Raw genomic sequence first — 25,948 nt, forward strand, 5'->3', positions numbered from 1 at the left:
ATTCATTTTGTAAAGGGACAAACTGGAACTAGAACTAATCCCTTTTTGGACAGGATAAAGTAGAACTTTCCAAGCACTGCTATTAACATGCAGAAGCTTAAATCAATTACAGAAACATAGCATTAATTCATAAATTAATCTGGTTAAAAAGTAGGTGTAATCTAGAAACTTCCTTTATATCTTAATACCTAAATTTAATATTTTCCTTTTCATATCAGGTTATTGAATGTGGTCAGCTTTTTCATTAAACAGATATAAATTGGGTATATTCTTTGATATCAAGTATGCAGTGAGGCTAACCAATTAAATGTTAGATATTGACAGTTTGGAAGAACTGGAACACTTTAAAAAAAATGTCTGAATTCCTGGCACAGTTCTAGGATTGAGAGAGATGTTACTGCACTTTCCTAGTAAACAAGGCAAGAGTTTTTAAAGTTTAAGAGAAGCTTGTAAGCATTCAGAAAAGGTGGGATCATAAGACTGATGTTCAGGAGAGAAATGGAGAAATCATTGGGTTCTAGGTCACTTGGTCCTACGTATTTGGATATTAGTCCTACCCACTTCGTCCTTGGAGAGTTGGCCAGAGAAGAATGTGGTCCTTGACTGGAAGGTCCCCAACCCCCTGTTCTACAGAGAAGTAAAAACAATAATGCCCTGGGGGGGGGATAACAGAAGATCAAAGAGAGGTTCAAGGGAACTAAAATAACTCCAAGTGAAGAGAGTAGGTGGGTTAAAAAAGAAATGCAAGAACAAATATTATTAAATGGCTATAAAAGATGAATTTTAAAATTTACAAACTGCAACATAAAGACTGAACCAAAATAGGATGATGTGAAGAAACAGATAAAAAAAGTCACTTATGATGTAATATGCTTTCTTCGACTATAATTACTAATTGCTCACCTGTTTCCCTGATTCTTCTTTCCCCACCTGGTCAGGAATATCTTGGGAAGCAGACGGAGGGGTCTGGTTCACATTGAGGTTTGGGTCCCCCACAGAAAATACAGGAATGAGGGGCCTGAGGAACCTGAACTCGCTGCTCAAGGACCCACCGGTTAAGCACACATCGTAGTGGTAACTCCTGGAAAGAGACCCGCTCTGAGAATCGCCACAGTTCTCCGGGATGTCGGGTCTGGCAGGTGGGAAGTGAGGAGGGGCAGCGATAAAACTTTCCCTGGGATCCCTCCTGCAGATCTTGATGGCAGCAAAGGAAACAATGCAAACGAGGAAGACAAAGGAGACGGCAGCCAGGCAGATCACCAAATACAAGGTCAAGCTCCCATCTTCTTCGTGCTCCTCTTTACTGACCTCCACAGCCTTCATATAAGGATCCGAAAAGCCACCCACGGGAAGGACATGGAGCATGGCAGTGCTGCTCTGGGGAGGGAGCCCGTTGTCCCTGACCACTATCAGGAGTCTCTGCTTGCTGGTGTCTCGCTCGCTCAGGGCTCTCCTGGTTCTCACTTCCCCATTCTGGGCTCCTATGCTGAAAAGACCAGGGTCTGTGGCCTTCAGCAGCTCATAGGAAAGCCACGAGTTCTGGCCAGAATCTCCATCCACAGCCACCACCTTGGTGACCAGGTAGCCGGCCTCCACCGACTTGGGCACCAGCTCATTGCAGGGGGATGTGCTGTTCTGAAGAGGGTAGAGGAAGAAGGGAGCGTTGTCGTTTTCATCTAGGATTACGACTTGGACAGTAACTTCTGAGCTGAGGGGAGGAGACCCTCCATCTGTAGCCCTCACCGTCACTTTGAAATCTTTGATCTGCTCGTAATCCAGAGATCGGAGGGCATACAGATTTCCGCTTTCAGAGTTGACTGAGATGTAAGAGGCCACAAGGCCATCAGTGACCTTCCCAGGCAAAAGGGAGTAGGTGACCTTGGCATTCTTCTCAGTGTCCAGATCAGCAGCACGGACTGAGCCAATGAGCAGTCCTGGAATATTGTTTTCCCGTATCTGCATTTCACATGAAGACTTTTCAAATACTGGAGGGTTGTCATTGACATCTGAGATCTGAACATTAATCATTCTTTTTGAAGTGAGCCTGGGGGAACCCTGGTCAACGGCTGTGATGGTGATATTATACTCTGAGACCTTCTCTCTGTCCAAGGGACTTTGGACCACAAGCTGGTAATAGTTACTCATAGTGAGTTTTAAAATAAAAGGAAGGTTTACTTCCACAGAGCACACGGTTCTGCCATTGTCTCCGGAGTCTCGATCTGTGACAGTGAAGAGAGCCACAAGTGTCTCGAGGGGAGAATCCTCTGCCAAAGGACTAGTGAGGGATATGACGGACACTTCAGGGACATTGTCATTCACATCTTCGACATCTACCAGGACCTTGCAGTGACCTGAAAGACCCCCTCCATCTGTTGCCCTGATGCTCATGCTGTAACTGGTTTCTTTTTCATAATCTATTTGTCCCAAAACAGTTATTTCCCCAGTGAGATCATTTAAGTGGAAGCAACGGTGTATTTTTTCAGGTACCCGATCAAATGAGTATGTTATTCGTGCATTTGAACCAAAATCTGAATCTCTGGCTTCTACTTTGGAGACCAGGGTGTCCCTAGGGCTGTTTTCCTTTAACCTTACTTTATATTCAGAATGAGTAAACTGAGGGAAATTATCATTGATGTCCAAAACCTTGATATTTATCTGAACTGTGCCTGTTCTCTGTGGCTCCCCTCCATCCACAGCTGTGAGAGTCAGTCCAAACTCCGCTGCTTCTTCCCTATCTAGAGGTTTCACCAAAACAAGGTCCAAATATTTGTTTCCACTTTCATCACTTTTTACTTGGAGCCAGAAATGCTCATTGGAACTGAGAGTGTAGTTTTGGATGCTATTTTTATCCAAATCTGTATCTTGTGCAGATTCCAAAGGGAATTGGGTATTGATAGGGACATTCTCTGGAATATCTATCTTGAATTCCTTTTTTGAGAATTTGGGAGTATTGTCATTTACATCTTTTATCTCCATTTCTATACTGTAGATCTTTAAGGGGTTTTGGAGCACAATTTCAGAGAGCAGCAAGCAAGGTTCAGTCTCACCACACAAAGCTTCCCTGTCTACTTTATCATTTATCAGCAGATTCCCAGTGTGGGTATCAAGGTGGAAATATTGCTTTGTGCTTTCGGACACTAGCTGGGCTCTGCGAGCAGAAAGCTCCCCTGTTCCCAGTTTCAAATCCTTCAGCACATTAGCCACCAGAAATCCACTTTTCTTTTCTTCAGGCACAGAATAGCGTATTGAGATACACATCACTCTAGACACAGAGAATAAGACGAAGAGATACAGACCTTGCCTGTTCCTGATGCAGTCTTTCATGGTTTCTCTCCCTTCTTGATAAGATATATAGGTTCTGGCCAAAAGACCAATCTTTAGGTTTTCTCCAGTGGCTCCCTGTGCTGTTGTGTAAATTGTTTCTTTTCCCCCCTGTTGTGGTCAATGCTTGCTCCCTTGAATTTTGTATTTCCTTTCTAGAAAAGGAGTCTGCACCTCTCTAGTTCAGTTCTGTCTGTTCATAGCTTCCCCTCAGTGCTGCTACAATGCAATATTGTGAATAAAAAATAATGTGCTTGCCAATATTGCCACCTTGTGGTTCATCTAAGAAAGATGCATTAATAGCCTATAAAGTCTATTTAATACCAGCCCAGTGAAAATTGAGTTTAGATTCATGCTCATTTAACTGTTAGCTCATGTGTACATGCGATCATAATTTTCTTAATCATACCAATAAATATGAAAAAGAATAAATTGATAAGAAATTACATTTCAAACCTTACTTACATTTCCGCGTATCCTGTTCTTTCAGTGAGCTTAAGTCATCAACCAAGTATCATTGATTGAATATAATTATTTTTATTCATTCAGAGCATAATCATATTATACTAATTATCCTCACCTGACATCTCAAACGTGTTTCTTCTTCATTACAAGGCACTTCTTGGGACCCACTAGAACTCCTTGGATTCAGCTGAGTGTTAGGAGGCTCCACAGAGAAAACAGGAAACAGGGGCCTGAGAAACCGGAACTCGCTGTTCAGAGACCCACCAGCTAAGCACACCTCATAGTTGTAAGCCTGGGATAGAGATCCAGCACCAGAATCTGCAGAGATCTCCTGGGAATCAGGTCCCACCGGGAAATTGGCTGCAGAGTTGTAGGTTCCTATGAACTTTTCACGTTTCTGCAACTTGATTACAACAAACGCCACCACAGAAATGAGAAAGATGCTTGAGATGGCAGCCAAGCAGATGATCAGATACATCGTCAGGCTGGGGTCTTCCTCCTCCACAGTTTCCTCCTTTGGGAGAGCCACACTTTTCAGATAAGGGTCAGAGAAGCCGTCCACTAGAAGGATTCTGAGCGTGGCAGAGGTGGACTGGGGAGGATGGCCGTTGTCTCGGACCACCACAATCAGATTCTGCTTGAAGCTGTCTCGGTTGCTGACCGGCCTCAGGGTGGTCACTTCTCCATTCTGGGCCCCCACCGTGAACAGACCCGGTTCTGTGGCCTTCAGCAGCTGGTAGGAAAGCCAAGAGTTCTGCGCAGAATCCCTGTCCACAGCCACCACCTTGGTGACCAGGTAGCCAGTCTCTGCCCCTCGGGGAACCAGGTCATTTGAGGGGGAAGTGCCATTCTGGAGAGGGTAGAGGATGAAGGGGGCATTGTCATTTTCATCCACGACCTGAACACGGATGGGAACTTCTGAGCTCAGTGGAGGGGAACCTGAATCCACAGCCCTCACCGTCACCTGGAAATCTTTTACTTCCTCATAATCCAGAGACCGAATGGCATACAGGTTCCCTGTTTCAGAGTTGATGGAGATGTAAGAGGATGTGGGGCCATCATTGACCTTCCCAGGCAAAAGCGAGTAGGTCACCTTGGCATTCTGCGCTGTGTCCAGATCAACAGCATGGACCGAATTGATCAGAACACCAGGAATATTGTTTTCTCTTAACTGCATTTGATAGAATGGCTTTTCAAACACTGGAGGGTTGTCATTGACATCTGACACTTCAACATGAAGTATTCTTGTGGAAGTGAGTCTGGGGGAGCCCCTGTCCGTCGCTGTGATGGTAATGTTATATTCACTGAATTTTTCTCTGTCCAGTGGTTGTTGGGTCACCAGCCGGTAATAGTTGTTCTCTGTGGGTTTGAGCACAAATGGCAGGTTGACTTCAGTGGTGCAGGCAGTTCTGCCACCGTCTCCAGAGTCCACATCTGTAACACTGAAAAGGGCCACCACTGTGTCTGGGGGAGAGTCCTCAGGTAAGGGACTGGTGATGGAAGTGATGGTAATCTCTGGAGCATTGTCGTTCTCATCCTCAATCTCTACAATGACTTTGCAGTAAGCAGAAAGGCCTCCTCCATCTGTAGCTCTGATGTTCATCTCATAATTTGTGTTTTCTTCATAATCAATTGTTGCCGCAGTAGTAAGCTCCCCGGTGTGCTTATTTAACTTGAACATTCTCAACACATTTTCTGACCCTTGGCTGAATGAATAAGTGATATGTGCGAAGGAACCAAGATCCCTGTCAGTGGCTTCAACTTTGGTGACCAGTGTACCTGGTGGAAGGTTTTCCAGTAGTTGCACATTATATACAGATTTATTAAAGTGAGGAGCATTGTCATTGGTGTCCAGAACCTGAACAATAATTTGTGTACTTCCGCTTCTTCTTGGGATCCCTCCATCAACAGCTGACAGCATTAATGCAACCTGTGGCTTCTCCTCACGGTCCAAAGGCTTTTCTAATACCAGTTCTGCATATTTGCTACCATCAGTGTGACTTTCCACATCCAGCCTAAAATGTTCATTTGGACTAAGAGTATAGTTCTGGACAGCATTTTGTCCTTTGTCTGAATCTTCAGCTTTTTCCAAAAGGAATCGGGTATTTGTGGGTGTCTGCTCAGGTATTTCCAAGACAAATTGTTTTTCAGAGAATCTGGGGGAATTATCATTCACGTCTTCTATTTGAATCTCAATTCTGTGCAGCTGCCATGGCTTTTCCAGCACCATTTCACAAAGCAGAACACAAGGGTCATTCTGACCACACAGGGACTCCCGGTCTATTTTATCTTTTATTATCACATCCCCAGACTGGGGATCCAGCTCAAAATACTGCTTGGCAGTCTTAGAAAGCAGCTGCGCTCTCCGAGCAAACAGATCCTTTACGTCTATTTTCAAATCTTTCAGCAGATTAGCCACCAGAGACCCACTTTTCTTTTCCTCAGGCACTGAATAGCGGAAGGACTCACACACCACACCACAGGTACAGAGACAGATAAAGAAGAGACAAACTTGCCTGCTATAATGGAGGGTTTTCATTTTCTTTCCCAGCTTTGTTCTCAAGGCAGATTGGAATCCAAGGTGCCTCTTTGTAAAGCAGTTGCCAGAATTGCCCTTTTCTCTGTTATGAGATCCCTTTGTTGTCCTTGTTTCATGAAGAAGATGCAGCAGTGCTTGCCTCCTACAGATTCTGCCGATTTTGTTGCAATCAAGAGCTGCTTCCCTTTTTCCAGATTCCTTTCTTCTAATGGTCACTGCTTTCTGGCACGGCGCAGCAGCTCTGATTTCTACTGCCTGTGCAATTGCACCACCTTGTGTTAGAAGTTAAATGCAGCAGCTGTAAGAGCACTCAGACATTGTTGATAAGCACAGAACGGTTCTTCTCAAACTCCTTCCGCCCCCTGCGCCAAGACTGATCACTGCCAAATAGCTGAGTGTCTTCGTGCACCACCTAATGATCTTTTAGCTTGTTGTAGCAACTGTAATGAGCTGTTGCTAGATTGTATTTGTATATGTTGTATTTTTATTGCTTTTTTATTTCCTATATTGTATTTTATTATATTCCCATCTGATTTCCATAGACAAAATACAAAATACTGTAATAAAAGTAAAATTCAACATAAGAAGTAAAATAAGCAATAAAAGTACAATGGGAAGCTAATGTGCTAAACCCACCATTCATAGGTGCTGGTCTCCACGGATGACCTGAATAAAGCTTGGAGACCACTGGTGGTCTACAGGCAACAGTTTGGAAACCCCTAGCATAGAATATTCTTCGATATTTAATGCCTGTTACATTTACATTTTATAAACAGTAAATAATTATACTCATACATACACACAAACACATTTCTTCACCATAAAACTCAGTGAGATGTTTAGAATATGAATAGAACAACATTGCCATGACTATTTAAGGTGTGCAGGGAGGCCAAGGAAAAAGAAGTGTAAGATGAACACTGATCTTTAAGGTCCCTCTTCATCTGATAATGTTTAGGATGCCCAGGGAAAACCATGAAGATGTCCAGCCCTCATCTAGACCTATCATCAGAAAGTTCACAGTTCCATTCACAGAGACTCAGGAATTGAAATTCCATTAGTAAATTCACAGATTCAGGAATTGAAATTCCATTAGTAAAATGTCTCCAGCATCCCTTTGTGGAAGTGACCCTGGCAAGGAACTCTCATTACTTGTATAATTTTAGAGCTGCGGGGACGAAGAAGCCCCCTTGTGCTCTGAAGAATTTAAGAATACAATTTGCGGTTTTTTCCGCTGAACTCCCAATGGAGTTTATGTGTACTCTCATTACTTCATTTAAGATGGCCTTTAACCTTCTCACCCAAGCCATGCTGCTTTGCTATGAATCTCTGACTGAGATCTAGAAGTGCCTGTTGCTGATAATGCAATGAAAGGCGAAATAGAGCAGCTGGAGCTCTCACTTGGTCCCCGCTAGTAAGCCCACCACCACTGTGGCCGGGTAGGACACACACACCAATTGGCTCTGGAGAAAAGGCCACCACACCTAGTCTGCATTGCAGTGGTGGGAGGCAGCCTGCCTTGATGAATGGGACTGGTGTTACTTACATTTGGCTATCTAACTAAAAAGGCAGTGGCTTGCTAATAATGATGGGAGAGGAAGTAAAGAGATGTAACTTGGTGAACACCCTGAGTCACTATTTGGGTTATTTAGATGAGTAAAGGGGGCTTCTTCTAACAAGCCTTTCAGGGGCCCTGGGCTTGAAAAGTCAGAATCCTCTGCTCAGTTACACAAAACTAGTTGAGCTCAGAGAAGGTGTGACTCTGATCTGGTCTGCCTTGGCAAGTCTTTGGCTCTGTGGGCAGGGAGGAGCAGGATGGGGTCTTCCTGACTAGTGTCCCCACCATCTCACCCAAGTGGTTTTTTTTAAAAAAATACCTGCCCTGGGCAACTACCATGAAAAAGAATGTATCTCACTGCAGTCTTACAAAATAATATAGCTCCAGACCTTATTTAACCCTAAAATCTTGAGTCCTCTTCCTTATTCTTGGGCTGGTGTACTGAATAACGCTGCAATACTCACTTCCCATAAATATGTATATGCACTTTCAGTTGCCTTGCAGACTTCGGAGCTGAATAAAGCACCTAACATTTTGTAATGCTACCCCTAATATTTGCAGCTCCCAGTGCCTATACCTAACCCTATGACAATAGACTTCTTCCCCCCAAAAGGCCCTAAGCACCTGGCTGCCCCACTTCCTGCCTGCCTCAGTCTCAACTCCCTCTCCACATCCTGCATCATCTGTCAGCCCTGATCACCATTCTCCCAAACTGAAATAAAGGAATACAAAGTAAGCATCAGGAAGTCAAGTGAGTGGCAGCACCTGAGTGCCCCAGCCCCCATATTGTTGTCAGCTTTAGTACTGCCCCACACCTGCTGAAGGACAGTATTGGGGCTGAAAGACAAATACTAAGTATTGGTACACACAGGCTAAGTTTTAAGAAGCACAAAATGTGAGACTCTACATCGGCTTGCAAGATACTGTTTCTAAGCTTTTGGGAACATGAGTGAACTTATAGGTTGCAACTGTGACCTGCAGCTGTTTACAACTAACATGCTATGCGCTGAATGGTGTGAGGGGTTGGATTTTGAATGAAATAATATACTGTTAGCTAGAGCAAGAAAGACCAACTGTGAGACAGATTATTTAACATAATTAAATATGTTTCAACAAAGTTCTGGAAAAGTTGTCAAACACGGATCAATATCAGGTGGTATATTTTTCCTGTATGATTCCTGCATTTGCTCTATTAGAATTCATATATTTTCAGCGTTTGTTTAAACATGAAAGCTATTCAGCCAACAACCAATTCCATATGTTTAAAATATTCCACATTTACACATTAAGCTCTTGCTCTCAAATGTGATGAAGATCACTGAACGTGTTAGATACAACACACTGTTGTCTTGCTTTCTGTTACACCTCTTCTGCATATACCATATCAGATTTGGACGATAAAACATATGATTAGTAATAGAGACAAGCAATTTAAACACACACAAACAAATCACCCTGTTTAATTAATTGAATCAGTACTTGCAATCTTAACTCAAAACCTCAACTAAAACTCTGAACACGTGCTAACCATACATTTAAAGCACAAGGCTTCCTTCCAAATAATAATAATAGGAACTGCAGTTTATCTCTCATAAAGCTTTAGATGTGCTATAAATATATGGTGCTGATGTGGCCTCCATTTCAGCCTGCACTTTTAAGGAATCTGGGTGAGTATAAACTGAAAAGGAAGATATGTGCTGTTGGGAGAAGAGAAGAGAAACCTGGACCAAGAGTAGACAGAGACATTGGGAGAGGTGAGCCAGAGAGGTGATGTGAGAAGGATAAAGGAAGGTGGCCTCATGTAAAAGACCTCCATAATGTAAAGCATTCAGGGAAGGGATATCCGGTGGGCAGGGAAGCAATAGCTTGTGGTGGCGTCGAGTCATCCCATTCTCTGTACATTACTTTAAAATGTTGCAGGATCTGAAGGTGTTGCCAGCGGGGATTTGGGACTTACTCTATTTGACCGGCTTCCATACATTTATACTTTTGTGCTTATGGTTCCTATACTCCACCATCACCCTTGCAGGTTGTTACATTTTTATTCCTTTTTCCCTCCCAAAAGGTCATAATACAAAATCCTATCATTGGTTTATCTATGCCAGTAATGTCTGATTAGAAGTCACTCTCCAAGTTTTCAATGCCTTGATGGACTAAGACTGAGATACAACAGATTTCAGAGGCCACCCAGTGAGTGGTCTCAACAGGGACTCAACAGGGATTTGAAACAAGGTCTCTGAGTGCAACCCCCCTAATAAGGGCACAAGGATGCCTGAAAGGAAAGAGCAGGATCCTGAAACAGGTGCAATGGGACAGTAAAGACCTGCATCAGTGGAATAACTACAGGCAGAGAACCGTCACTGTTCCACAATGGATGTGTGAGGGTAAATGCAATCAAAGCCCCGCTCAGCCCTAACCAGCTCTCACATATAGTCGCCTCGCTTTACCAAATAGTACAGCCAGGTTGTTGAGGTGTTTCACAGAATATCATTGCAGAAATCATATTTGAATATTTCACTCTGTACCCCCACTCTATATTCAGCAAAAGGTTATTTAAAATTATCTCACCTGTTCCATTGGCTTCCTGCTCTCCAAAGCATCAGGAATATCTTGGGAAGCAGAAGGAGGGGTCTGGTTCACATTGAGGTTTGGGTCCCCCACAGAAAAAACAGGAATGAGGGGCCTGAGGAACCTGAACTCGCTGCTCAAGGACCCACCGGTTAAGCACACATCGTAGTGGTAACTCCTGGAAAGAGACCCGCTCTGAGAATCGCCACACTTCTCTGGGATGTCGGGTCTGGCAGGTGGGAAGTGAGGAGGGGCAGCGATAAAACTTTCCCTGGGATCCCTCCTGCAGATCTTGATGGCAGCAAAGGAAACAATGCAAACAAGGAACACAAAGGAGACTGCAGCCAGGCAGATCACCAAGTACAAGGTCAAGCTCCCATCTTCTTCCTGCTCCTCTTTACTGACCTCCACAGCCTTCATATAAGGATCCGAAAAGCCACCCACGGGAAGGACATGGAGCATGGCAGTGCTGCTCTGGGGAGGGAGCCCGTTGTCCCTGACCACGATCAGGAGTCTCTGCTTGCTGGTGTCTCGCTCGCTCAGGGCTCTCCTGGTTCTCACTTCCCCATTCTGGGCTCCTATGCTGAAAAGACCAGGGTCTGTGGCCTTCAGCAGCTCATAGGAAAGCCACGAGTTCTGGCCAGAATCTCCATCCACAGCCACCACCTTGGTGACCAGGTAGCCGGCCTCCACCGACTTGGGCACCAGCTCATTGCAGGGGGATGTGCTGTTCTGAAGAGGGTAGAGGAAGAAGGGAGCGTTGTCGTTTTCGTCTAGGATTACGACTCGGACAGTAACTTCTGAGCTGAGGGGAGGAGACCCTCCATCTGTAGCCCTCACCGTCACTGTGAAATCTTTGATCTGCTCGTAATCCAGAGATCGGAGGGCATACAGATTTCCGCTTTCAGAGTTGACCGAGATGTAAGAGGCCACAAGGCCATCAGTGACCTTCCCAGGCAAAAGGGAGTAGGTGACCTTGGCATTCTTCTCGGTGTCCAGATCAGCAGCACGGACTGAGCCAATGAGCAGTCCTGGAATATTGTTTTCCCGTATCTGCATTTCACATGAAGACTTTTCAAATACTGGAGGGTTGTCATTGACATCTGAGATCTGAACGTTAATAATTCTTGTTGAAGTGAGCCTGGGGGTGCCCTGGTCAACAGCTGTGATGGTGACATTATACTCTGAGACCTTCTCTCTGTCTAAGGGACTTTGGACCACAAGCTGGTAATAGTTATTCATAGTGGATTTTAACATAAAAGGAAGGTTTGCCTCCACAGAGCACACGGTTCTGCCATTGTCTCCAGAGTCTTGGTCTGTGACAGTGAAGAGAGCCACAAGTGTCTCCAGGGGAGAATCCTCTGCCAAAGGACTAGTGATGGATATGACGGACACTTCAGGGACATTGTCATTCACGTCTTCGACATCTACCAGGACCTTGCAGTGACCTGAAAGACCCCCTCCATCTGTTGCCCTGATGTTCATGTCATAGCTAGTTTCTTCTTCATAATCAAGCTGACCAGAAAGAGTGATTTCCCCATTTATTTCATTTAAATAAAAGAAACTGTATATTTTTTTTGGTGCCTGGTGGAATGAGTAGGTGATCTGTGCATTTGAACCAAAATCCAAATCTGTGGCTTCCACTTTTAAGACCAGAGTGCCCTGTGGGCTGTTTTCTTTTAACCTAGCTTTATATTCAGGCTGGGTAAACAGAGGAAAGTTGTCATTATTGTCAAGAACTTGAATATTTATTTGAACTGTGCCTGTTCTCTGTGGCACCCCTCCATCCACAGCCATGAGGGTCAGTCCAAAGTGTGAGTTATTCTCCCTGTCCAGTGGCTTCTGCAGAACAAGATGCACATATTTCCTTCCATCCTTGTTGCTTTTCACATATAGTTGGAAATGCTCATTGGGACTGAGTGTGTAGTTTTGGATACTGTTTTCTCCTAAGTCCTCATCTTGGGCAGATTCCAAGGGGAACAGTGTGTTTGTAGGTACAATCTCTGGAATTTCCAGATCAAATTTATCTTTAGAGAATTTGGGAGTATTGTCATTCACATCTTCTATCTTCATTTCTATACTGTAGATATTTAAAGGGTTTTGAAGCACAATTTCAGAGAGCAGCATGCAAGGATCAGTCTGGCCACATAAAGCTTCTCTGTCTATTTTATCATGTATCAGCAAATTCCCAGAGTGAGTATCAAGGTGGAAATACTGCTTTGTGCTTTTGGACACTAGCTGGGCTCTGCGAACAGAGAGCTCCCCTTTTGCCAGTTTCAGATCCTCCAGCACATTAGCCACCAAAAAACCCTTTTTCTTTTCTTCAGGTACAGAATAGCGAAATGAAATGCAGACTGTTTTCAACACAAAGAGAAAAAGCAAAAGATACAGACCTTTCATCTTCCTGAAGCTATCGTTCATGGTTTCCCCCTCTTCCAGAGTGTTAAAGCACTGACCAAAGCTTCTTTCATCCTCTGACCATCTTTGCAGCTTGATGAATAACCTTTGTGCTGCGATTTTTATTGTTTTTCATTCTCCTGAGCCTCATATCTTCACACCAGCATCTACCTCCCGTATCATTGCTATACTGCCTCTTCAAGGTTTCAATAAACGCAACAATACAATATTCTCAGTGTCCATGAAAATGTTGGCCAATTCTGCCACCTTGTGGTTATATAAAAATAAAACCAATATTGCACTTATACAAGAGATACACTGGTGTGGAAATCTCAATTTTATTCCTAATAATCTGTTATGTGGTTTCATCGTCAGCAGCTAATATATACATAGGATCATTAAGAATTTCCAAAATCAATGGATGAATAAAAAAAAATAGAGAGAACAACATCCCCCCCATTTACAATTCATTGTGCTCATGCTTAAATGCCTCTGTAATACCTAGACTACAGTACAGACAGGGAAATAATCATAAACACACCCTGCAATGTTAAAAATGAAGAAAAGTATATTCTCACCTGAACCCCATGTTGACTTTCACCCGCATGACTGGGGACTCCCTCAGAATCATTGGAACTCCTTGGATTCAGCTGAGTGTTAGGAGGCTCCACAGAGAAAACAGGAAACAGGGGCCTGAGAAACCGGAACTCGCTGTTCAGAGACCCACCAGCTAAGCACACCTCATAGTTGTAAGCCTCATAGTTGTAAGCCTGAGATAAAGATTCAGCACCAGGATCCACAGAGTTCTCCTGGGAATCAGGTCCCACCGGGAAATTGACTGCAGAGTTGTAGGTTTCTATGAACTTTTCACGTTTCTGCAACTTGATTACAACAAACGCCACCACAGAAATGAGAAAGATGCTTGAGATGGCAGCCAGGCAGATGATCAGATACATAGTCAGGCTGGGGTCTTCCTCCTCCATGGTTTCCTCCTTTGGGAGAGCCACACTTTTCAGATAAGGGTCAGAGAAGCCGTCCACTAGAAGGATTCTGAGTGTGGCAGAGGTGGACTGGGGAGGATGGCCGTTGTCTCGAACCACCACAATCAGATTCTGCTTGAAGCTGTCTCGGTTGCTGACCGGCCTGAGGGTGGTCACTTCTCCATTCTGGGCCCCCACCGTGAACAGACCCGGTTCTGTGGCCTTCAGCAGCTGGTAGGAAAGCCAAGAGTTCTGCGCAGAATCCCTGTCCACAGCCACCACCTTGGTGACCAGGTAGCCAGTCTCTGCCCCTCGGGGAACCAGGTCATTTGAGGGAGAAGTGCCATTCTGGAGAGGGTAGAGGATGAAGGGGGCATTGTCATTTTCATCCACAACCTGAACGCGGATGGGAACTTCGGAGCTCAGTGGAGGGGAACCTGAATCCACAGCCCTCACCGTCACATGGAAATCTTGTACTTCCTCATAATCCAGAGACCGGATGGCATACAGGTTCCCCGTTTCAGAGTTGATGGAGATGTAAGAGGATGTGGGGCCATCATTGACCTTCCCAGGCAAAAGCGAGTAGGTCACTTTGGCATTCTGCGCTGTGTCCAGATCAACAGCATGGACCGAATTGATCAGAAGACCAGGAATATTGTTTTCTCTTAACTGCATTTCATAGAATGGCTTTTCAAACACGGGAGGGTTGTCATTGACATCTGAAATTTGAACATGAAGTATTCTTGTGGAAGTGAGTCTGGGAGAGCCCCTGTCTTTGGCTGTGATAGTAATGTTATATTCACTGACTTTTTCTCTGTCCAGTGGTTGTTGGGTCACCAGCTGGTAATAGTTGTTCTCCGTGGGCTGGAGCACAAATGGCAGGTTTACTTCAGTGGTGCAGGCAGTTCTGCCACTGTCCCCAGAGTCCACATCTGTGACACTGAAAAGGGCCACCACTGTGTCTGGGGGAGAGTCCTCAGGTAAGGGACTGGTGATGGAAGTGATCGATATCTCTGGGGAATTGTCATTCTCATCTTCAATGTCCACAATTACTTTGCAATAAGCAGAAAGCCCCCCTCCATCTGTGGCTTTGATGTGGATCTCATAACTGCTGGTTTCTTCATAGTCAGTCATCCCTACAACAGTAAGTTCCCCAGTGTGTTTGTTTAACTTGAATGATCTCAACACATTTTCTGGAACTTCACTGAAGGAATAAGTGATGTGAGCATAGGAACCAAGATCGCTGTCAGTGGCTTCCACTTTTGTGACCAGCGTATCCAATGGGCTGTTTTCCATTACTTTGACTTTGTACTCAGGAACTGGAGGCCCCTCGACTGTCCTCGGGTCCAGTATTGGACCATTTTGACCGGATATCTCCAGCCGATGTGGACAGACTCCTCCAAGCTGGAAAGCCCACCACCTGTCCTCTTGACCCGTGCCCGTCATGGCTGATTAGAGCGTGTCCAGACGAGGTGCGGGCCCCCCTGGGGGATATCATCAATTTGTCCCTTGGCACCGGGATATTCCCAGGGGAACTGAAGGAGGCAGTGGTGCGTCCGCTCTTAAAGAAAACATCATTAGATCCCTTAGATCTATCCAATTACCGCCCGGTCTCGAATCTTCCATTCCTGGGTAAGGTGATTGAGAGAGCGGTTGCTGAACAGCTTGGTAGGTTTCTGGATGAAACATCTGCTCTGGATCCATTCCAGTCCGGCTTCCGTGCTGGTCATGGGACCGAGACGGCTCTGGTCGCCCTAACAGATGATCTCCGTAGGCAGCTGGATCGAGGCGGGTCGGGGCTGCTGATTCTTCTAGATCTGTCAGCAGCCTTCGACATGGTCGATCACGAACTCCTGGACCACCGCCTTGCCGACGTGGGAATCCAGGGCACAGTCCTTCAATGGCTGCGCTCGTTTCTCTCTGGTCGGGGACAGAGGGTGGCGCTCGGGGGGGAATTGTCATCGCGCCACTCCTTGGTGTGTGGAGTGCCTCAGGGTGCGATTCTCTCCCCGATGCTTTTTAACATCTTTATGCGCCCCCTCGCCCAGCTTGTCCGGAGTTTTGGGCTGGGTTGCCATCAGTATGCCGATGACACCCAACTCTATCTGTTGATGGATGGCCATCCTGACTCGGCCCCCGATACACTGGCGAGATGCCTGGAAGCTGTGGCTGGATGGTTACGTGGGAGCCGGTTGAAGTTAAATCCTTCGAAGACAGAGGTCCTCTGGCTGGGGCGGGATGATATGGGATTGAGGGGGCAACTCCCATCTCTTGCGGGGGTGCAATTAGTGCCAGCACCGTCCGTTAAGAGTTTGGGTGTAATCTTCGATACCTCCCTCTCTATGGAGGCGCAGATTACAGCTATAACAAAGGCGGCATTTTTTCATCTCCGCCAAGCTAAGCAGTTGGCCCCTTATCTCTCTCGCCCTGACCTAGCCACTGTGATCCATGCGACGGTCACCTCCAGACTGGATTATTGTAACTCGCTCTACGTGGGGCTGCCCTTAAGACTGACCCAGAAACTCCAGCGGGTGCAGAATGCCGCGGCGAGACTCCTTATGGGGTCTTCGCTGCGAGATCACATTCAACCGGTACTATACCAGCTGCACTGGCTCCCGGTGGAGTACAGGATCAGGTTTAAGGTGCTGGTTTTAACCTTTAAAGCCCTATACGGCCTAGGACCCTCGTACCTACGGGACCGCCTCTCCTGGTATGCCCCACAGAGAAACCTACGGTCTGCAAATAATAACATCCTCAAGGTCCCAGGCCTCAGAGAGGTTAGGCTGGCCTCAACTAGAGCCAGGGCCTTCTCGGCTGCGGCTCCAATCTGGTGGAACGCTCTGTCACAAGAGACTAGGGCCCTGCGGGACCTGACATCCTTCCGCAGGGCCTGCAAGACAGAGTTGTTCCACCAGGCCTTTGGTCAGGGCGCAGCCTGACTCCCTCCTCTGGCAACCTGCTTAGAATCTTGCTTAATTAGTTGCCATTAATTTGATTTTAATTGATTTTTATAATGTAATATTTTTAGAATGTGTGAATATCTGATGGTTTGATTGTTGATTGTTGTTAGCCGCCCTGAGCCCGGCTTCGGCTGGGGAGGGCGGGATATAAATAAAATTTATTATTATTATTATTATTATTATTGTGGAAACTGAGGTACATTATCATTAGCATCCAGAATATTGATGAGAAGCTGTGCTGTTCCAGTTCTTTTTGGGATCCCCCCATCGATAGCTGACAGAGTAAGATGAATGTGTGGATTCACCTCACGGTCTAGCGGTTTCTCTAACACCAGTTCTGCATATTTGGTACCATCACTGTGACTTTTCAAATTCAGCCTAAAATGTTCATTAGGACTAAGGGTGTAGTTCTGAACAGCATTTTCCCCTTTGTCTGAGTCTTGAGCTTTCTCCAAAGGAAATCGGGTATTTGTTGGAATTTGCTCTGATATTTCAAAAATAAATTGATTTTTAGAGAATTTGGGGGAATTATCATTCACGTCCTCTATCTGAACTTCAATTCTGTGTAGCTGCAATGGCTTTTCCAGCACAATTTCAGACAGTAGAATACATGGTTCATTCTGACCACACAGGGACTCCCGATCTATTTTATCCTTTACTGTCACATCCCCAGAATGAGGATCCAGCTGGAAATACTGCTTGGAGCTCTTAGAAACCAGCCGGGCTCTCCGAGCAGACAGCTCCTTTGCATCCACTCTCAAATCCTTCAGCACATTCGCTACCAGAGACCCACTTTCCTCCTCCTCTGGCACTGAATAGAGCAAGGACTCACACATTGCTATGCATGCACAGAGACACAGGGAAAAAGACCAAACTTGCCTGATCTTGAGGTGCATTTCCATTCTCCCAGCCTCTCCTCCTGAAATGCAAGCCATTGTCCTCTTCTCAATTCCAAGGCGTGTATCTTCTTAACTGTATTTTTCTTCTGAATGTGACACTGTGTCCTGCTTATTCCTACTGAATTTCTGAAGACTGGCTTGCAATAGGGATCTGTTCTTTTTCCTGTGCTGATTCCTTTGTCTAATGGCTTCAGCTCTTGAGGAGAGAAACTGCTGCTCCCCAATTTCCTTCTTTTATCTTGTGCAATACCACCACCTTGTGTTTGGACTATGTTATGGCGTTACAAAAAACAAAAGATTTCCCAGAATATGAGCATCCATGTGGAGATGCAAGAGAACAGCCACCCCAATGGACCATACACCCCATATTCCCAGCTTTCTTTTTTTTAAGAGTCTCTAGCATCTTTAGAATCTGAGATATGAAATAAAACATGTTTTTTTTCTTTTGATGATGGTGATCTGGTGAGGAATTATAGTATTATCACCATACCGTATTTTACTTTCATGAACTGCTACAGACACAATATGGGTTGTATGAATTGTTTCCATCTAAGTCATTCACAGTGTATAGGCACTGAAATCAATGGAGCATGGCAGTGCTGCTCTGGGGAGGGAGCCCGTTGTCCCTGACCACGATCAGGAGTCTCTGCTTGCTGGTGTCTCGCTCGCTCAGGGCTCTCCTGGTTCTCACTTCCCCATTCTGGGCTCCTATGCTGAAAAGACCAGGGTCTGTGGCCTTCAGCAGCTCATAGGAAAGCCACGAGTTCTGGCCAGAATCTCCATCCACAGCCACCACCTTGGTGACCAGGTAGCCGGCCTCCACCGACTTGGGCACCAGCTCATTGCAGGGGGATGTGCTGTTCTGAAGAGGGTAGAGGAAGAAGGGAGCGTTGTCGTTTTCGTCTAGGATTACGACTCGGACAGTAACTTCTGAGCTGAGGGGAGGAGACCCTCCATCTGTAGCCCTCACTGTCACTTTGAAATCTTTGGTCTGCTCGTAATCCAGAGATCGGAGGGCATACAGATTTCCACTTTCAGAGTTGACTGAGATGTAAGAGGCCACAAGGCCATCAGTGACCTTTCCAGGCAAAAGGGAGTAGGTGACCTTGGCATTCTTCTCGGTGTCCAGATCAGCAGCACGGACTGAGCCAATGAGCAGTCCTGGAATATTGTTTTCCCGTATCTGCATTTCACATGAAGACTTTTCAAATACTGGAGGGTTGTCATTGACATCTGAGATCTGAACATTAATAACTCTTGTTGAAGTGAGCCTGGGAGAGCCCTGGTCAACGGCTGTGATGGTGATATTATACTCTGAGACCTTCTCTCTGTCCAAGGGACTTTGGACCACAAGCTGGTAATAGTTATTCATAGTGAGTTTTAACATAAAAGGAAGGTTTACTTCTACAGAGCACAATGTTCTGCCATTGTCTCCGGAGTCTTGGTCTGCAACACTGAAGAGAGCCACAAGCGTCTCCAGGGGAGAATCCTCTGCCAAAGGACTAGTGATGGATATGACAGACACTTCAGGGACATTATCATTCACGTCTTCAACGTCTAACAGGACCTTGCAGTGACCTGAGAGACCCCCTCCATCTGTTGCCCTGATGTTCATGTCATAGCTGGTTTCTTTTTCATAATCAAGCTGACCAGAAAGGGTGATTTCCCCTGTGATTTCATTTAGGTGAAACAGATCATATATTTCTTCTGGTACCCGGTTGAACGAGTAGGTGATCTGAGAATTTGAGCCAAAATCCAAATCTGTAGCTTCCACTTTGAAGACCAGAGTACCCCGTGGGCTGTTTTCTTTTAACCTAGCTTTGTATTCAGACTGGGTAAACTGAGGAAAGTTGTCATTATTGTCAAGAACATCAATATTTATTTGAACTGTGCCTGTTCTCCGTGGCTCCCCTCCATCCACAGCTGTGAGAGTCAGTTCAAAGTGTGTCTCCTTCTCCTTGTCCAGCGGCTTCTCCAGGACAAGATCCACATATTTCCTTCCATTTTTGTTGCTCTCCATGCCAAGCATGAAATGTTCATTGGGACTGAGAGTGTAGTTTTGGATGTTATTCATTCCCAGGTCCTCATCTTGGGCAGATTCCAAGGGGAAACGAGTATTAGGAGGGACATTCTCAGGAATTTCCAGATCAAATGCCTTTTTAGAGAATTTGGGGACATTATCATTCACATCTTCTATCTTGACTTCAATACTGAAGATCTTTAAGGGATTTTGCAACACAATTTCAGACTGCAATAAGCAAGGATCAGTCTGGCCACATAATGTTTCTCGGTCTATTTTATCATTTACCAACAAATTCCCAGTCTTGGTATCCATACGAAAATATTGCTTAGTGTTCTTAGAAACCAGCTGGGCTCTGCGAGCAGAGAGCTCCCCTGTTCCCAGCTTCAAATCCTCCAGCACATTGGCCACCAAAAACCCCCTTTTCTTTTCTTCAGGCACAGAATAGTGAAGTGAAATACTCAGTGCTCCAGGAAGGCAGAGGAAAAGCAAAACATACAGACCTTGTTCCTTTCTGTAGCCGTCTCCCATGGCTCAAGAATCTCTGGCCAAAAGATGAAGTTTCTGACAGTCTTCCAGTGATAATCTCTGCTGCTGTGGAAATGAATTTGATGCTGCCGTGTTGATGGCTTTGCTGTGCTTTATGTTATCTCTTTATCGCATATGAAAGTCACCCGTCCTTTGTTCCAGCCACCTTTTTGCTCATGGCTTCCTGTGAGTTCCTTCACAAAATTCTGAATTCCAGTTCATGTCTTTGCCTGTTCTACGACCGTGTGGCTGAGCAAAGAAAAGCCACTAAGATTCAGTAAATAACACTGAATGCAGTGCACATTATACTGAACAGGAAAGGTTCATATTCACAGTTTCTCTGTTCATGAAAGACTGTTTTATTAGTAGGAAGATGCCTCTTTTCCATTTGAATGAGGGCAGACATCACAAAACAATGCATTACCTTCTGTAGTTCTTGTACACTCTTGTGCATGAGGTTCAAATTCATACTGGGAAATTCAGATGCACAGCACATATGGTGCTCTTGTGGAACAATCTCCCTCCCACCCACCTCAATCAAACATTTTGGAATAAAGAAATTGATAGGAAAATGCCTTGGGAAATGTAGGATTACTATTGCTTGATGCAAGTGCCATATGGCCTGCACACGGGGAATGTAGCAGGCTATTAATATCTACATAAAGATTAGGATAATAACACTATATCAATTTATATACGCAGCTGTGTTCATTTTTCCTCATTTCTCCCCTTCCCCCCTTTATAAGTTTATTTCTTTTTTAAAAAAAGTAGTAAGAGTGGATATTCAATAAACAGGTCATATGGAAGCAACCTACATCTCCGCTTTTGTGTGATACTTCCTCCTCCCATACAGAAGGTTTAAAAATGTTATGAAGATGTTCTATAGCACATCAACCCACAATATTAATACAACAATTTACAACCCTCTCTGCAAGAAAAGAAACAACAATAACAGAATACAAGGAAACAGGTAAAAGTGAATAAAAAAGAAATCGGAAGAGTTTCAAACTCCGAGTTGGCTAAGATTTATAAATCAGAATCAAATACATGTTGGAAATGTAAATGGAGGGAATATTTTTTCACATGTGGTGGACATGTAAAAAGGTAAAAGTATATATGATTTATAAGAAATGGGGGGAGGGATGTTTAAAACTACTTTCCGCTTTTTGTTGACTGATATTCCTAGGTGTCGGAAAAGGTTATTTATGTATGCAACAATTGGGGTCTGTGCTTTCTTAGCCCCAAAATGGAAAGTGAACAAGGTCCCAACTAAAGAGGATCAGCAACTTAAGTTGACAGAAAATGCAGAACGTTCAGATTTAGCACATAGAATAAGAGAGCAAGAAGAACATACATTAAAGAAGAGTGGGAAACATTTACTGAATATAAGAAAAATGAATGCTAATGCTGGCAGCACTAAGATTAATACAATAGAGTAAATAATTTTTGATGGAGATAAAAGTGGAAAACTTATTTGAATGCTTATAGTAAAACAGGGGTGTATGATATGAAAAAATGAATCATGGAAGGAGAAGGGAAGTCATGGGATATTTTAAATGTTTATTTGGAAATGTAAAAATAAAATTTAATAAAAATTATTATCAAACTAGAGGGAGAAATATTTGAAATCAAATCATTCAAATGGTACTCTCACCTGAACCCCATGTTGACTTTCACCTGCATGACTGGGGACTCCTTCAGAATCATTGGAACTCCTTGGATTCACCTGAGTGTTAGGAGGCTCCACAGAGAAAACAGGAAACAGGGGCCTGAGAAACCGGAACTCGCTGTTCAGAGACCCACCAGCTAAGCACACCTCATAGTTGTAAGCCTGGGATAGAGATCCAGCACCAGAATCCGCAGAGTTCTCCTGGGAATCAGGTCCCACCGGGAAATTGGCTGCAGAGTTGTAGGTTCCTATGAACTTTTCACGTTTCTGCAACTTGATTACAATAAACGCCACCACAGAAATGAGAAAGATGCTTGAGATGGCAGCCAAGCAGATGATCAGATACATAGTCAGGCTGGGGTCTTCCTCCTCCACGGTTTCCTCCTTTGGGAGAGCCACACTTTTCAGATAAGGGTCAGAGAAGCCGTCCACTAGAAGGATTCTGAGCGTGGCAGAGGTGGACTGGGGAGGATGGCCGTTGTCTCGGACCACCACAATCAGATTCTGCTTGAAGCTGTCTCGGTTGCTGACTGGCCTCAGGGTGGTCACTTCTCCATTCTGGGCCCCCACCGTGAACAGACCCGGTTCTGTGGCCTTCAGCAGCTGGTAGGAAAGCCAAGAGTTCTGCGCAGAATCCCTGTCCACAGCCACCACCTTGGTGACCAGGTAGCCAGTCTCTGCCCCTCGGGGAACCAGGTCATTTGAGGAGGAAGTGCCATTCTGGAGAGGGTAGAGGATGAAGGGGGCATTGTCATTTTCATCCACGACCTCAACACGGATGGGAACTTCTGAGCTCAGTGGAGGGGAACCTGAATCCACAGCCCTCACCGTCACATGGAAATCTTTCACTTCCTCATAATCCAGAGACCGGATGGCATACAGGTTCCCCATTTCAGAGTTGATGGAGATGTAAGAGGATGTGGGGCCATCATTGACCTTCCCAGGCAAAAGCGAGTAGGTCACTTTGGCATTCTGCGCTGTGTCCAGATCAACAGCATGGACCGAATTGATCAGAAGACCAGGAATATTGTTTTCTTTTAACTGCATTTGATAGAATGGCTTTTCAAACACTGGAGGGTTGTCATTGACATCTGACACTTCAACATGAAGTATTCTTGTGGAAGTGAGTCTGGGATAGCCCCGGTCAGTGGCTGTGATGGTGATGTTATACTCAGGGGCTTGTTCTCTGTCCAGTGGTTGCTGGGTCACCAGCTGGTAGTAGTTGTTCTCGGTGGGTTTGAGCACAAATGGCAGGTTGACTTCAGTGGTGCAGGCAGTTCTGCCACTGTCTCCAGAGTCCACGTCTGTGACACTGAAAAGGGCCACCACTGTGTCTGGGGGAGAGTCCTCAGGTAAGGGACTGGTGACGGAAGTGATGGTAATCTCTGGAGCATTGTCGTTCTCATCCTCAATCTCTACAATGACTTTACAGTAAGCAGAAAGGCCTCCTCCATCTGTAGCTCTTATGTTCATCTCGTAATTTGTGTTTTCTTCATAATCAATTGTTCCTGCAGTAGTAAGTTCCCCGGAGTGTTTGTTTAACTTGAACGATCTGACTACATTTTCTGGCACTTGGCTGAATGAATAAGTGATTTGTGCATAGGAACCAAGATCCCTGTCAGTGGCTTCAACTTTGGTGACCAGCGTATCCAATGGGCTATTTTCCTTTAGTTTCACTTTGTACTCAGATTGTGGAAACTGAGGCAAATTATCATTAGCATCCAGAACATCAATAATAATTTGCACTGTTCCAGTTCTTTTTGGGATTCCTCCATCAACTGCTGACAGAATCAGGGCAATCTGTAGATTCTCCTCACGGTCTAGCGGTTTCTCTAACACCAGTTCTGCGTATTTGCTACCATCACTGTGACTTTTCACATTCAGCCTAAAATGTTCATTAGGACTAAGGGTGTAGTTCTGAACAGCATTTTTTCCTTTGTCTGGATCTTCTGCTCTTTCCAAAGGGAATCTGATATCCACAGGTGTCTGCTCAGGTATTTCAAAAATAAATTGATTCTTAGAGAATTTGGGAGGATTATCATTCACGTCCTCTATCTGAACTTCAATTCTGTGTAACTGCCATGGATTTTCCAGCACAATTTCAGACAGTAGAATACATGGTTCATTCTGACCACACAGGGACTCCCGATCTATTTTATCCTTTACTGTCACATCCCCAGAATGAGGATCCAGCTGGAAATACTGCTTGGAGCTCTTAGAAACCAGCCGGGCTTTCCGAGCAGACAGCTCCTTTGCATCCACTCTCAAATCTTTTAGCACATTCGCTACCAGAGACCCACTTTCCTCCTCCTCTGGCACTGAATAGAGCAAGGACTCACACATTGCTATGCATGCACAGAGACACAGGGAAAAAGACCAAACTTGCCTGATCTTGAGGTGCAATTCCATTCTCCCAGCCTCTCCTCCTGAAGTGCAAGCCATTGTCCTCTTCTCAATTCCAAGGCGTGTATCTTCTTAACTGTATTTTTCTTCTGAATGTGACACTGTGTCCTGCTTATTCCTACTGGAATTTCTGAAGACTGGCTTGCAATAGGGATCTGCTCTTTTTCCTGTGCTGATTCCTTTGTCTAATGGCTTCAGCTCTTGAGGAGAGCAACGCTGCTCCCCAATTTCCTTCTTTTATCTTGTGCAATACCACCACCTTGTGTTTGAACAATGTTATGGCGTTACAAAAACCAAAAGATTTTCCAGAATAAGAGCTGGTAAACATGAGCATCCATGTGGAGAGGCAAGAGAACAGCCACCCCAATGGAACATAAACCCCATATTCCCAGCTTTCTTTCTTTTTAAGAATTTCTAGCATCTTTAGAACCTGAGATATGAAATACAGTAAGACATATATTTTTCTCCTTTTGATGATGATGACAATTTGGTGAGAAATTATAGTATTATCACCCTACATTTGCTTCCATGAGTTCCTGCAGAAACAATATGGGCTGTACGATTTGTGTCCAGCTAAGTCATTCACAGTGTACACGCAATTAAATCAATGCGCATGATTTTTTTTTTTTTTTTTACATCCATTGGTCTCTTTGAGTTCCACTTAGTTGAATACAATCCTTGGAACCTTCTTCCTGCTCCCAAAATTATTATGTCATGTTTTATATTTCTTAGGCTGCTGAAACCTCCCCAACACACACACCCATCACACCTAACCTACCCCACAGGGCTGCTTGGAGGATAAAATGGGAAGCAGGAGAACTATGTAGACCACATGGAACAACTTTTACATTATTAATGTAAAAATAAATAAATAAAAACAATGTATCTGCGGGGAAAGAGAGGCTTGGAATGAAGAAGAGTTCCCAGCCATGATGACTGACTGATGAATATACTTCAAAGGGCATTTCAGGCAACTCCCCCTCTTTCTCTAAAGTATACGCCACACACACATGCCCTTCCAGACATGTTAGCATTCTGTATTATTAAGGTTTCCCTGGCCATTCTGTCCTTTCACTTCCTCACAGAAGATGAATATGTGCAGTTCAATATAAAGTTCACATTCATCTGTAAACATGGGCACGTGAGGAAGAGTCACTGTTACTTTCTACTCATTGAACTGGGTTCCTTCTTCCTAATGTGATATATACAAGTAGGAGCCTAGTATAAAATGTTGTACAGATTAGTAAAACAGTTCAGTGCCCCCACACAAACACGCTATTCTTTCTCTCTCTTGCTTCCCTTCCCCATGGGACATTCTTTCTCTAGTCCCCTCTTTTCCAGCTGAACTTTCTCTATAGCTGGTCCCAGAGAGGAACCTCTGTGTCAGATCTTATCCCCAGTCAGTTGGGTCTCCCACCTGTGGAGAGACCTGGCATATCTGCACACACACAGTTCAGTCAACACACGGCACTCCGATCAGCCATGGGTAGAAATACAGTAGGACAGTGGCCATAATGCATATACTTAATACAGATGTTTATGTTGATATTTATACTTTATGTATAAATTTCATAACCTAAGATAATACAGATCTTGTAGAACACAATGAAAGACAAGTTTCTAAATACTTCGTGATCCATC

At 44.6% G+C, this 25,948-nt stretch overlaps 2 protein-coding genes and 3 pseudogenes across 5 annotated transcripts in view; all 5 read right to left on the reverse strand.

The window, feature by feature from the left end:
- The window catches only part of LOC309349232 (uncharacterized protein), a 94,160-nt gene that overhangs the window by 10,350 nt on the left and 57,862 nt on the right, over nt 1-25,948 (reverse strand). The gene's annotated exons all lie outside the window — the stretch shown is intronic.
- Nucleotides 10,443-12,838, reverse strand: LOC309347863 (protocadherin beta-16 pseudogene; annotated as a pseudogene). Its single transcript has one exon. The product of its transcript is annotated as a protocadherin beta-16 pseudogene (transcript).
- LOC309349233 (protocadherin beta-1 pseudogene) lies at nt 16,968-17,862 on the reverse strand (annotated as a pseudogene). Its single transcript has one exon. The product of its transcript is annotated as a protocadherin beta-1 pseudogene (transcript).
- On the reverse strand, nt 18,268-20,167 carry LOC309349234 (protocadherin beta-16-like; the record flags this gene model as incomplete). The annotated part of the gene is made up of 1 exon (XM_081874980.1): nt 18,268-20,167. Exon 1 carries the CDS (start codon nt 20,020-20,022, stop codon nt 18,268-18,270), a length of 1,755 nt encoding a protein of 584 aa, XP_081731106.1. The 5' UTR covers nt 20,023-20,167.
- LOC309347826 (protocadherin beta-16 pseudogene) lies at nt 21,869-24,935 on the reverse strand (annotated as a pseudogene). The gene has a single exon. The product of its transcript is annotated as a protocadherin beta-16 pseudogene (transcript).

This window comes from Podarcis erhardii (assembly GCF_964252035.2).
Source record: "Podarcis erhardii genome assembly, chromosome: 8".
Lineage (NCBI taxonomy): Eukaryota > Metazoa > Chordata > Lepidosauria > Squamata > Lacertidae > Podarcis > Podarcis erhardii.